The sequence below is a fragment of the Oryx dammah genome, unplaced genomic scaffold (genome assembly GCF_014754425.2).
Source record: "Oryx dammah isolate SB20612 unplaced genomic scaffold, SCBI_Odam_1.1 HiC_scaffold_19, whole genome shotgun sequence".
Taxonomy (NCBI): domain Eukaryota; kingdom Metazoa; phylum Chordata; class Mammalia; order Artiodactyla; family Bovidae; genus Oryx; species Oryx dammah.
In genome coordinates this window covers 36620101-36634028 of record NW_024070203.1, presented here as the reverse complement: position 1 = coordinate 36634028, position 13928 = coordinate 36620101, and the positions used below count along the sequence as shown (strand labels likewise).

Genomic DNA, 13928 nt, shown 5'->3' with positions numbered 1-13928 from the left:
TACTATAATTTTTATTGTAAAATTTACAGTAAAACCATACACTGGCTTTCCCCTTTCCACATAAGCACAGCTTTCCTTGGCGTTCCAGGCTGGCTGTGCTGTGGCAGCATCCAGGACTGGACATGTAATTTGAGAGCCCAGCACCAAAATGAAAGTGGGAGTCTCCTGTTCAAAATGTGTTAAGAATTTCAAGAGAGTAAGAGCAAAGTTTTCCAGCAAATGAAAACCGGAAAAGGTCAGTTTTCATTCCAATCTCAAAGAAAGGCAATGCAAAAGAATGTTCAAATTACCACACAATTGCACTCATCTCACATGCTAGCAAAGTAATGCTCAAAATTTTCCAAGCGAGGCTTCAACAGTATGTAAACCAAGAACTTCCAGATCTTCAAGTTGGATTTAGAAAAGGCAGAGGAACCAGAGATCAAACTGCCAAACCCAATGGATCATAGAAAAAGCAAGAGAATTTTAGAAAAACATCTACTTCTGCTTCACTGACTACACTAAAGCCTTTAACTGTGTGGATCACAACAAACTGTGGAAAATCCTTAAAGAGATGGGAACACCACAATACCCTACCTGCCTCCTGAGAAATCTGTATGCAAGTCAAGAAGCAACAGCTAAAACCAGACGTGGAACAATGGACTGGTTTCAAATTGGGAAAGGAGTAAGTCAGGGTTGTATATTGTCACCTTGCTTATTTAACTTATATGCAGTGTACATCCAGCAAGATGCTGGGCTGGATAAAGCACAAGCTGGAATCAAGATTGCCGGGAGAAACATCAATAACCTCAGATATGAGATGACACCACTCTTACGGCAGAAAGCAAAGAAGAACTAGAGTCTCTTGATGAAAGAGGAGTGTGAAAAATCTGGCTTAAAACTTAACATTCAAAAAACTAAGATCATGGCATCTGCTCCCATCACTTCATGGCAAATAGTTGGGGAAATAGTGAAAACAATGACAGACTTTAATTTCTTGCGCTCCAAAAATCACTGCAGATGGTGACTGCAGCCATGAAATTAAAAGACGCTTGGCTCCTTGGAAGGAAAGCTATGACCAACCTAGACAGCATATTTAAAAAGCAGAGACATTATTTTACCAACAAAGGTCTGTATTTCAAAGCTGTGGTTTTTCCAGTAGTCTTGTATGGATGTGAGAGTTGGACCATAAAGAAAGCTGAGCGCCAAAGAATCGACGCTTTTGAACTGTGGTGTTGGTGTAGACTCTTGAGAGTCTCTTGGACAGTGAGATCAAATCAGTCAATCCTAAAGGAAATCAGTTCTGAATATTCATTGGAAGGACTGATGCTGAAGTTGAAACTGCAAAACTTTGGCCACCTGATGCAAAGAACTGACTCACTGGAAAAGACCCTGATGCTGGGAAAGATTGAAGGCAGGAGAAGAAGGGGAGGACAGAGGATGAGATGGTTGGATGGCATCACCAACTCGATGGACATGAGTTTGAGCAAGCTCTGGGAGTTGGTGATGGACAGGGAAGCCTGGCATGCTGCAGTACATGGGGTTGCAAAGAGTTGGACACGACTGAGTGACTGAACTGAAGAGCAAAGCATTAAAGCAAGCTCGAGGCCCTTCCCAGTGAGGTTCTCTGGATGTGCACAGAGGCCCCACATCAATGAAGTAGGCCCTGGAAGCACCCCGCCTGTCCATCCTCACCTGCCACGAGGCTACCCAAGTTCTGCCACTCCTCTTCAGCTCCCTCCTGTCATTTTTATTACTTTTTCCTTCTAGGCCTATTCTGTCCGTTATCTTCTAGTCATTTTTAAAGGCCCAGCCAGGTATCCACACTGTGCCAGATATTGTGGACAACTGTCTCACTAAATTCGCAAAACCATACTAGGATCTAATGACTTGTAGGGAACACTTTTTTAAGTTCTTGTATTTTTGAAGAAGAAGAGTTACATTTTTAAAGTCCTATTTGTGACAGAGAACCTTTTGTGGATGAATATGTAAAAGCAGGTGTCAGGTTGTCTTCTGTGAACTTTTCTGTAGATCCTGTCTTTCATTTTCTTTAAAACAGATCAAGTTATGTCTAGACTACTGAAAGCTCACATGATGGTCACAGTGAAAATATACTGGCTTAAAACAACAATGAACAGATGCATGTTTTGATATTTAAAGTTGTCCAAGAAGGTGGACCACTTCTGCAGCAGACACGCAATGACATCAGGCAGATGTCATTGCCAAATGTGAAGCCAACAGAACCGCACACTTTCTATTCAAAAATATCACACTTAGCAAAAAGAAAAGATGGCCAATAATTTGGTTTGTAGTTGTATTTCAAGCGGATCAAACATAGCATAAGCCTCAATATATTTAATGCAGCTCCTCCTTTTGGACAAATAATTCTAGAAATCATATCTGAGGCACTAAGTCCTTAAAAATTGCCTTATCAAATTGTAAACATTAATGGCAACACTGTGTCAGCATAAAATAAAAGAGAAAACAATTCACTGAAATATTTTAAGGATTATATTTGAATCCTTAAGGAAAATATTAATGTACTAATCTTAAGAAGTCAAATATTTTGATTTTTTATACCAGCAAATCAAGTCATTCAAAAACTGGTTCAAATTGGGGAAGAACAGTCAAATAACTTATGAGTAAAACTTTGGTACATTAATATTTTAAGCACTTTCAAAGTTTCAGAGACTGTACAAATTAAGAAAGCAGCTAAAATATATATATGTCTGTGTATATATAACACATATGTATTATATAAATGTGTATACATAATATACATTATATAAATGCCTATATAATACATATATATTATATAAATGTCTGTGTATATATAATACATACACATTATATAAACGTCTGTGTATAATATATATTATACATATATATACACACACATATATAATACATATATTATACATATATCCGTGTGTATATATATATCAGATAAACTTAAGTGAAAGGGAAGGATATTCAGGCTGTGCCAAGATGACCAATCTGCACACAATAAAGGAAAGACTGTACCTTCTGGTGGAGTGATGGTGGCAGTCAGCACCCTAACCGAGTGAACAGGGCAGCAAGAGTAGGGGAACCCGAAACCATATGGCTCCCAGTGTAAGATAATACACAGCAGAAAATATCACTAAGTAGTACTCCGGACAAGCATGTTTAACAAGAGACTCTTGACAAGCATGTTTAACAAGAATCTAATTGTGAGGAAACAGTGACCTTGAATGTGGGACATTTTATAAGACATCTGGGCCCAGCTCTTCAATGTCAACATAATAAGCTTTAAGCAGATGAGCTAAAAGCAGACAATGGAAAGGTGGGAAGAATGCTCTGGATTCAGATTTAAAATAGGCATCATCAGTGAAATGTATGACTCCGAAATCCTCAAAGCCTCTAAGAGTATCTGATTATGGACTACGTATTAAATGACATGCAGTTAGCGCTCATTTTCTAAGGTGTGAGACGTTATCAGGGGGTGTGGACTGCAGCCTCTAGGGATGAAGTGCTATCTCGGCTACAATTTACTTTCAAGTGGTTGAGTAACAAAGAGTGTGTGCACCAATGAACTGCTATAGCATATAAACAACTGGTGAATATTGGAGCAGACACAGTATATGTTCATTACCCTAATCTTTTGATTATCTATGTATTTGAAAAATTGTAAAATAAAAAGTTGGGGTGAAAATTATAAATATAAGTGTTATTCTTTCCATTCAGGTCTGGAAGAAAAGATAGGTCATTTTATCTCCCCTATAGGAAGAAGGCAGGCAGAATAGTGACAAACAGAAAAAGTAATTTCCAGTGAATTTTTCAACTTCTGGAAAAATAAAAGACTGTCTGAGAATGAGATGTAGTGGGGAAATTCAAGTTTCTCCCTAGTAATGAGATTTGTGTACTAAAAAGACATTAACAAATATATACATGGAAATAAGAAAACTCATGACAATAAAATATACCTGGTTTCCATCTCTTAAATCTTCACTGTTGGTTCTTTTTATAGTTCAGGGGTTTTAACAACAGCAAATACTATCTATCACTATTAGATGTATCATCTTCCAATGGAAGGAAAGACTGAAGTCACAGATTCTTAAATGGAGAACAAAACGCATATACGGGTTCCATAGATGGACTTTAAGAAACACACAAACCTTTAAAAATGACGGACAAAGCTGTACATAAATGTTCTAGGGGAAAGAGGGTGTAGCTTTTATCAGATCCTCAATGAATCCTATGACTCAAAATAGAACCACAGTGCCCAAGAAAAATACTACTCAGTATATTATGCTATGTGAGGTCTATCAAAACATTAAGTATTTAAGATAATTTTCCCAAAATTTTCTTCTCACTTTCTATTATAGTTTCAGAAATAGTACCTAAAAATATTTAAGAAATTATAGTTAAAAAACTCCCAAGGCCATTTAAAATAATGTGGGATTAGTGAACTAAAAAGGGATACAAGTTTGAAAAACAAAACAAAACTTACCTTTGAGGTGCTGTCTGTGGGCTTTTAAAGGCTGTAGCTTTAGGTCTATCAGATTTGGAAGCTTTGCATTTCACTTCATCTTCATATAATTCTGCCAAGGCCAACTACAGAATAACAGATTTGTTATAAAGTATAAAAACATTAGAAATAAACTCTCTGTACAAAAAGTTAGGAGTAGAAAATTAACTTGTAATTGAGTAGTCAAGATTTTTAATGAAAAATGAAGGCTGCTATTTCAGAAGATGACTCCCTTCCAAAATAAAACCACTGCAGCTCTCACTAAAATGTCACACATAGTAGCATAAATTAAAGTTACAATAATAGCTTAATTACTTTCAATGAACTATTTAACAGTTTCAAAAACGATTTTGGTAACAGATTAGTTTCAAAGTTGGAACTATAATTCTTTTACAAATACTTGAAGATGTTTTACACTAATTTCAGCTTGCTCTCATTAGATCCCATGAAAATATTTCATTTAGTTCTTCAAGTTTTCAAAATCTGAGTACATAAAACAATTTTAAAATTATTCTATTTAAAAGTTTACCAGACATATAAACTTCTAAAGTTTAGGAAAATAAGCTTCTAAAAAATAAAAGACAATGAAATATATATATATATATATAGTTTATATAACTGTTAGCAGTATTACCAAATTATGCTTTATAGATATATGGCTGGATATCTTCTTCAAAATGAAATCAACAAAGCATACTTTTTGAAACTGCAATTTTAAGAAATTATCAAAATATTTCATTATTGTGTAAGTTATATTGTTCCCACTTTTGACATCCTTGGACAACTCAAAGACTTTCCTTAATGGCCCTTGTGGCTATTCAATTAAAACTGGCATGACCCTAATCTTTGGAAAAAAAAAAAAACCAAGAAACAACTCTCCTGCAAAACTCGGATTAAGTACTCCTAGAAACATGAGAAATATGAAACAATCTCCAGGGAATCTGTCCTCAGTAGGAAAAGAAAAATAGGGAACTGGGGCAAAGTTAATTTTCTGAAGATTCTATTAGTCAACCTTTAAAATATGCAAGAAACAAGGAAACAAAACTGAAAGGCTTTATTTTTCCCACCTAACTTTTGACTGCCACTCCATACACATATGTCAACTTTCATATTTCTATCATGTTAATTTTGCAGGAAACCTTAATCATAAAAGTATAGTGTAGCCTAAAAGAATCTTATTAAAATCCTAACTTAGGTTCTTACTGTGTGAGCTTAAGCAAATTATTTAACTTCTCTGAGCTTTAGTTCCCTCATCTTCTACTGTCTACAATAAAGGGATTACATCATGTATGTGAAGCACAAGGCAAATGCTCCATCACCAGAAGGTAGTATTAAAAACTGCTCCACAAGGAGAAGGCAATGGCAACCCACTCCAGTACTCTTGCCTAGAAAATCCCATGGATGAAGGAGTCTGGTAGGCTGCAGTCCATGGGGTCAAGAAGAGTCAGACACAACTGAGTGACTTCAGTTTCACTTTTCACTTTCATGCACTGGAGAAGGAAATAACAACCCACTCCAGTGTTCTTGCCTGAAGAATCCCAAGGATGGTAGAGCCTGGTGGGCTGCCGTCTATGGGGTCACACAGAGTCGGACATGACTGACGCAACTTAGCAGCAGCAGCAGCAGAGTACGAAATGGCAACCTACTCCAGGAGTCTTGCCTGGAAAATTTCATGGATGGGGGAGCCTGGTTATCATAGAAAATTGAAGAGAGTTTCCTGTGCTATACAAACTACCATATGATCCTGGATCAGGAAGATCCCCTGGAGAAGAAAATGGCAAAGCACTCCAGGATTCTTGCCTGGAAAATCCCGTGGACAGAGGAACAGGTTGGGCTATGGTCCATGGGGTCACAAAGAGTTGGACATGACTGAGCAGCCGAGCATGCCACACAGGATCCAACAATCCCACTCGTGGGCTTGTATCTGGAGAAAATCATACTTGAGGAAACATATGTAAGTGAAGAGGAACTAAAAAGCCTCTTGATGAGAGTCAAAGAGGAGAGTGAAAAAGTTGGCTTAAAGCTCAACATTCAGAAAACAAAGATCATCATCACTTCATGGGAAATAGATGGGAAACAGTGGAAACAGTGTCAAGACTTTATTTTTTGGGGCTCCAAAATCACTGCAGATGGTGACTGCAGCCATGAAATTAAAAGACGCTTACTCCTTGGAAGAAAAGTTATGACCAACCTAGATAGTATATTCAAAAGCAGAGACATTACTTTGCCGACTAAGGTCCGTCTAGTCAAGGCTATGGTTTTTCCAGTAGTCATGTATGGATGTGAGAGTTGGACTGTGAAGAAAGCTGAGCACCAAAGAACTGATGCTTTTGAACTGTGGTGTTGGAGAAGACTCTTGAGAGTCCCTTGGACTGCAAGGAGATCCAACCAGTCCACTCTGAAGGAGATCAGCCCTGGGTGTCCTTTGGAAGGAATGATGCTAAAGCTGAAACTCCAGTACTTTGGCCACCTCATGCCAAGAGTTGACTTATTGGAAAAGACTCTGATGCGGGGAGGGATTGGGGGCAGGAGGAAAAGGGGACGACCGAGGATGACATGGCTGGATGGCATCACGGACTCGATAGACGTGAGTTTGAGTGAACTCCGGGAGTTGGTGATGGACAGGGAGGCCTGGTGTGCTGCAATTCATGGGGTCACAAAGAGTCGGACATGACTGAGTGACTGAACTGAACTGAGCTGATATACCGCAAAGTTCATTGCAGCAGTATGTACAATAGCCAAATCAAGTTTCCCCTCTTGGCTTCTGTTGTTATTCTTGTTTAGTCACTAAGCTGTGTGTGACTTATATCGACCCATGGACTGTAGCCCAACAGGCTCCTCTGTCCATTGGCAGGTGAATTCTTTACTGCTAGAGCTTCCCTGTGGCTCAGATGGTACAGAATCTGCTTGCAGTGCAGGAGATGCAGTTTCCATCCCTAAGTTGGGAAGATCATCTGGAGAAGGAAATGGCAACTCATCCTAGTATTCTTGTCTGGGAAATCCCGTGGACAGAGGAGGCTGGCAATCCGTAGTCCATGGAGTCAAAAAGAGTCAGACATGACTGAGTAACTAATCTATCTATCTTCTTTACCACTGAATGACCTGGGAACTCCTTGACTTCTTTACTTACTACATTATTTCTTTCCAGTAAGGAAATATTTCCATATCTTTAAGATGAGAGTGACTTATTTTGTTTAAAGAGGTCTAATCAAATTAATGGGAAGCAAGGAGTGGAGCAGATCTAAACTGGATTTCCTCTATCTTATATATGGTTGGTCTTTTTTGCTTTCAAATGGGGAACTTCCGTTTAGTGTTCTAAGAACTTGTTTCACACACTGAAGCTGATTATAAACAAAGAAACAAAAAGCCTCTTTGGTTTTAAATGAGACAGTGTTTTATTCTAATACATTAAAATTTTTCTTTTAAAAGGATTCATTAGAGAAAATAGAAAATAAACACTCACTTATTTTTTCTCCCTTTTAAAAAATAAATAAATAAATAAATAAAATAAAATAAATAAAAACTGCTCCACAATGATTTTTATCACTGTTTCATTTTCCCCAAGATTTTTCTTGCTGCAGTATTATCTATATATCTTCTATGATCTTTTCCTACCTTATCTTCTCCAAAAGGGAGTAACAAACCACTCCCACCATGCACAAAAAAATAAATGAGAGAGACGGACAGAGATAGACCCTCTAATTACCTGAACCCAAGGTTTTCAGAAATTACCTTCAAAAATTTTCTTCAAAACCATATGCCTTTATGGGCTTCCTCATGAGATGATAATATTGCTCTATGAATTATTTTTATGCTATTCTTCCATCAATGGAAATGGTACCTGTATGTCAAAGGCCCATTATAGCCATCCTTGACAAAGCCTTTTCTAGTTTTCTTAACTAAAGTGATATATCTTTTCTAAATCCTTATAGCATATGGCATTCTATTATTGACACATATTAAATATTACATTCTCATCACTTGTATACTTTTCTTACTATTTCATCCCCTCTACTATAATTTAGGCTTCCCAAATTGTTTCTAATGCAGAACTGGACAGGCACCCAAAAAATTCTTGTTAAATTATGTATACTACAACACAACAGGAATCACAGAGAGATATGGGCAGATAAATTATGCTATAGATTTAAAAACTGAGATACTGTGTTGGACAAAAGTTTGGGTTTTTTTTTCATAAGCTGTTAACGGAAAAAAACCGAATGAACTTTTTGGCAAACTCAAAACTTCCTATAGTTTTGTACCTTGTTTTTTGCTTGAAGAAGATCTGAATAAACCCTGTCGATCAAATAATCTTCTATAAAATAAATGAATAATGCAAACAATGCCTGACTCCATGAAGTGTGGAACATATATTAATAAAATAGGAATATGGAGAAAATTACATCAGACCAGGGAGTCCAACTAGCTGAAAGGTCCTAGTTATTTTTGGCACATCATTTACTTAAAAGAAAATGAATGATATTTAAAGGGAATTAATGCCAGGATCCATGATGTCCCTATAGCATCATATGGCATAAATTCATTAGCTAATTAATATTATTTGACATAGCAAATGACACCATATCTGAAGAGAAAATAAACTGATGTACTGGTTAAAACCAGTAGAAAATGACAGAAAAATCTCAGCCAAATAAAGAGATAAAAATATATGCATTGTGAAATAATTATGCACTGTGAATTATCAGGACAGATTTCCATGAGCTAAACAACTAAATTATGCAATATTTCAATCACACAGAGAGAATAAAGTATGTAAGCACTGATAATTTTTTCTCTAGAACTGGAAATGTGATGAATGTGTGAAAAGAACCTGAAACTGTGGATAAGAATATCAACAACACAGCAAAAGATTCAAAGTACTGGAACTCCCAGTCTTAGAGAGACAACTGCCAGAAGGTATAATGTTATTGTTTACTCGCTCATCCTGTTCTTTGTTACCTGGTGGACCTTAGCCTGCAAGGCTCCTCTGTCCATGGGATTTTCCAGGCAAGAATACTGGAGTGGGCTGCCATGCCCACCTCCAGGGGATCTTACCAACCCAGGGACTGAACCAGCATCTGCTGTACTGGACGGCAGATTCTTTACCCGAGTCACCTGGGAAGCCCAGAAGGTATAATACAGACTTAAATCTAGAAGAGCGACATCAGCATCACCTGGGGGCCTTTTAAAACTGCAGGTGCTCAAGCCCCGCCCTGGACCAAAAGAATCAGAAACTCAGGGTGGGGCTCAGAACCTGTGCTTGAGCAAACCGTTCAGGTGACTCTGATGCACGTTAAAACTGAGAACCAAGGATAAGGGACACTGACACCAAGAGGATGAAAGTCCCAGACAGTCCTACTCTTTTCTCACTGACAGAATTCTCTTCTCTGCCCCATCCAAACCCATTCCAAACCCTGGTAAGTGCTTAAGTTAGCCCCAATTGTTCCCCAACTCCAACCCATACGGAAATAAAGAAATAAAAACAGAAATCTTTTTCTTTTGATATCATTCTGGAGGAAATCTGGAACAGAGTGTACCTAATCTGTTAACTCCATGTGTGTGGATAGAGGGAAGGGCATGACAAGAGACAAAGGGCTCTGAGGACGTTCAGAACTACTAATGAACACTGAGGTTTTGGGGCTGAGTACTGTCACTTTGTCATTACTGTGCCAACAAAGATCTGAATAGTCAAAGCTATGGTTTTTCCAGTAGTCACGTATGAATGTGAGAGCTGCACCATAAAGAAGGCTGAGTGCCAAAGAACTGATGCTTTTGAACTGTGGTGTTGGAGAAGACTCTTGAGAGTCCCTTGGACTACAAGGAGGTCAAGCCAGTTAATCCTAAAGGAAACCAACCCTGAATACTCATTGGAAGGACTAATGCTGAAGCTGAAATTCCAACACTTTGACCACCTGATGCAAAGAGCCAACTCACTGGAAAAGACCCTGATGCTGGGAAAGATGGAAGGCAGGAAGAGAAGGGGACAACAGAGGATGAGATGGTTGGATGGTACCACCAACTCGATGCACATGAGCTTGAGTAAGCTCCAGGAGTTGATGAAGGACAGGGAAGCCTGGCGTGCTGTGGTCCATGGAGTCGCAGAGAGTTGGACACAAATGAGTGACTGAACAACAAGTATCACTTAGCAGGAGCTTCCCAGGTGGTGCAGAGGAAAAGAACCCACCTGCCAGTGCAGGAGATAGAAGAGACGCGGGTTCGATCCCTGGGTAGGGAAGATCCCCTGGAGAAGGAAATGGCAACCCACTCCAGTATTCTTGCCTGGAGAATCCCATTGACAGAGAAGCCTGGCAGGCTGCAGACTATGGGGTTACAAAGAGTTGGACACAACTGAGTACCTACATACTGTCACTAACACTCCTGTCCCAAGCTTCCCCCTTAAATGTTCCCAATTCTGGAGGAGGAAGGGAGATAAAATCTACTCTCAATGTGGGACCCACGGGCAATTTCTGCTTTTAGAGTCAGAGGCTCACTGTGCTGGGAGGCTTTTGGGGGACGACCATCCATCTTTCCTGGTGTGGTAAATGAGGAAATCTCTCCTAATTTAGAGGCTGACAAACCCTACACTGCACAGCAGCTGAGAAATAGGCACTGAGCAGTACTTCTGCTTGTTCCAATTAGTAACACATCACCTTTCTCTCCTCAGTAACACTGTGAAAGACTCTTAGAGCAAGTTGTCAGGAAATTAAGAAGTATCTACTGAAAACTGAACTAACTGGGTAATGCTTAAAATAAGCACAGCTAGATTAAACAATAAAAAGATAATCCAAAAATATTCACTATCCAAGAAACCAGCTGGGGAGAAGAACATTATCCAATTCTTTTAAACCTTTGATACACACTATTTCTTCATATGTCATTACTTTGGTTCTTTTGTTCTGGGGTTTCTTTGCAAATTCTTCACATTCTTATTAAATTCTAAAATAAACATTATCAATATTTAATGTATTTGAAATGCCAAATCACATTCATAAAAATCAGTTATCTACCTACCGTAAAGTAGATAGGAGACTGGAAAAAAAAGTTTATTTTCTAATTGATGGTGGAAAGGAAAGCATTCTCAAAATTAGCGACATCTACAACAACATTTCCAACAGTTAATCATATCAATCCAGTGGACTCAGTCTAAATTTGACAAGTATGAGGTGATCATTAACCAAGCTATTCTCATTTTTCACATAAGAAGAAATAGATTTAAATTAGACAAAGGATATTAGGTCACATAGTTTTAACTTAATAGCATTAGATGGACTAACCAGTCAAAGTTACAGTATTTTTCTCCTTTAAGGGAAAAAGAACCAAATATTTAGTAAGCAAGTCTGAGCCAGGGTAATACTGGACTGAAGAGGCACTTTATAGACATTCCTTTATTTCATCTTTGACACCTGTGATCAACAACCCTGAGTTTATGAATAAAGACACAGGATCAGAGAAGTTAGGACATTTCTCCTATACTCACGTAACTACTAAGCAGCAAGGTCAAGAAGCAAGCTGAAGCTGTTCTGACCAGAAACACTATTTTTCCCCCAAGGGCACATGCTGCGTCTTAGTGATGCTGGCCTTCAATAGACAAGATGAGGGAGATGAAACCTTCCTACTCCTGGATTCTGTTTACTACTACTAAATCGAGTCATAAATACTGCAAATGTTTTATCAATACATTGAGTTCGTTTCCTAAGCTGACACTGATTACTCCATTCTCCAAATTCATCACTGTATGCACTGCTTATCCTGGCACTCAATCATCCTCCATCTTAAAAGAGTTATGTTAAACACATGTGTATCTTATTTAGGCAAACAATGGGTAGAAATGCCTTTCACGCTTCTAGGCCCTTCCACAGTGTTCCAGCCCCAACTGTGGATTTGATGTACTATTTATCTCTGCATTCCCAGAGCTTAGTAGTATATTACAGGGCAGGTGGTCAATATACATTCGTTTAAAGAAGCAGAATGAAGGTGTGACAATAAAGAATTATAACAGACCTTTTCTACCAAGCCTTGTAGATGGAGTGACATTCATGTTTAATTATAGTCCCCATAGGCGTCTGGGGTTTCCCACGTGGCTCAGTGGTAAAGAATCCACTTGCCAATGAAGGAGATGGTGGTTCGATCCCTGGGTTGGGAAGATCCCCTGGAGAAGGAAATGGCAATCCACTCCAGTATTCTTGCCGGGAGAATCCCATGGACAGAGGAACCTGGCGGGCTACAGTCCATGGGGTCGCAAACCACAATTGAGCACACAGAGATCTTTACTGTTTGAATTTTTATCAATCATCTTACAAAGGGGACAGTTAAAAAAACACCCTGACATGAGTAGCGTGAAGCATCTGGCAGAGCAAGACTCGGGGCGCTGGTACTGAGGCCATTAATGTCAAGGTCCTGTAACATTACAAAGTTTTACATCCCCGTTTCCTACGTGCAATGTTTTCTACCCTATAGCAGTTACGACCAGGGTGCGAGCCGACCAGGGTGCGAGCCGTAGGATGAAATACTTTTTTAGTTCATTCTGAAAGGGAAAAGCTCTCTGATTAAAAAGGAACCATTTTTACACTTAAATAAGCCAGAAACAGCATCCGAGAGAAACAAGACCAAACCGGCTTCCTTGTGACTCGACTTCCCCACGGCCACCTCAGAGTTTCCTTCTGCAGAAGTCTGACCGGAGGGTCAACCAGTGAAGCATTCAACTGACCCTTCAAAGAAGCCATTCGGAATCAACAGCTGCTTCTTAAACGGCAAGAGGGGTGGAGGGGAAACCCCGCCGGGACACCTGAGAGCGCGGGGCTCCGACACTCATTTCTCCCGACGCCCCTGCCCGGCGTGCAGCCCGGGGGAGACCCACGGAGTCCGAGTTCGGTCCCCGGGCGGGTCTGAGGAAGCTCGACCGCGACCGGAACGGCCCCACACATTCCCCCGCCGCACCTGCAAGTCCCGCGCGCTTGGGGGCCGCGGCCCCGCCGCCCTCGGCTCCTCCTCGCCCGCCTCTCCGCCGCCGCCCTCCGCCATCTTTCACCGCTCCCGGCGCCGCCGCCGACGCACCTCCCGCGACTTCCGGGGCCGGTTGCCTGGCAACGGCGCGGCGGGGCGGTCCCTGTGCGCCCCCGCCTCCCCCGCCCCCCCGCGCGCCCCTCTTCCGGCGCCCGCCCACCTGTCCGGTCCTGCTCCTTTCCTTAAAGGAAGTTGGCTCAGAGTTTCCCTCCTGAGAAGGGCAGCACGGAGTTGCGGATTTCTTCACCCAGTGGTGACAGTGATTTCTGGAGAGTCCATCTGATGGAAAGTGCCACCTTACTTTTCCAATCTCGGTCACATTCTCTCGTTTCCCTGCCGAGGATTGGGTGGCGCGTCGTCCACAAAGCGTGAAGTGTTGTTGAGAAAGAACCCCGTAAACTCTCTTTGCTATTGAGCTGCTGCTGCTGCTAAGTCG

The 13928-nt window shown here is 40.2% G+C and overlaps 1 protein-coding gene across 1 annotated transcript in view; it reads right to left on the bottom strand.

Moving 5' to 3' along the window:
- Positions 1–13546, bottom strand: part of UBXN2B (UBX domain protein 2B) — a 30500-nt gene extending 16954 nt beyond the window's left edge. The window contains exons 1-2 of the mRNA XM_040261264.1: positions 13427–13546; positions 4472–4575 (exon numbers count right to left, since the gene is read on the bottom strand). Of these exons, the coding sequence (XP_040117198.1) occupies positions 4472–4575; positions 13427–13510 (188 nt within the window). The 5' untranslated portion in view covers positions 13511–13546. The remainder of the gene's footprint in view (positions 1–4471; positions 4576–13426) is intronic.
- Between the last annotated feature and the right edge of the window lie 382 nt (positions 13547–13928).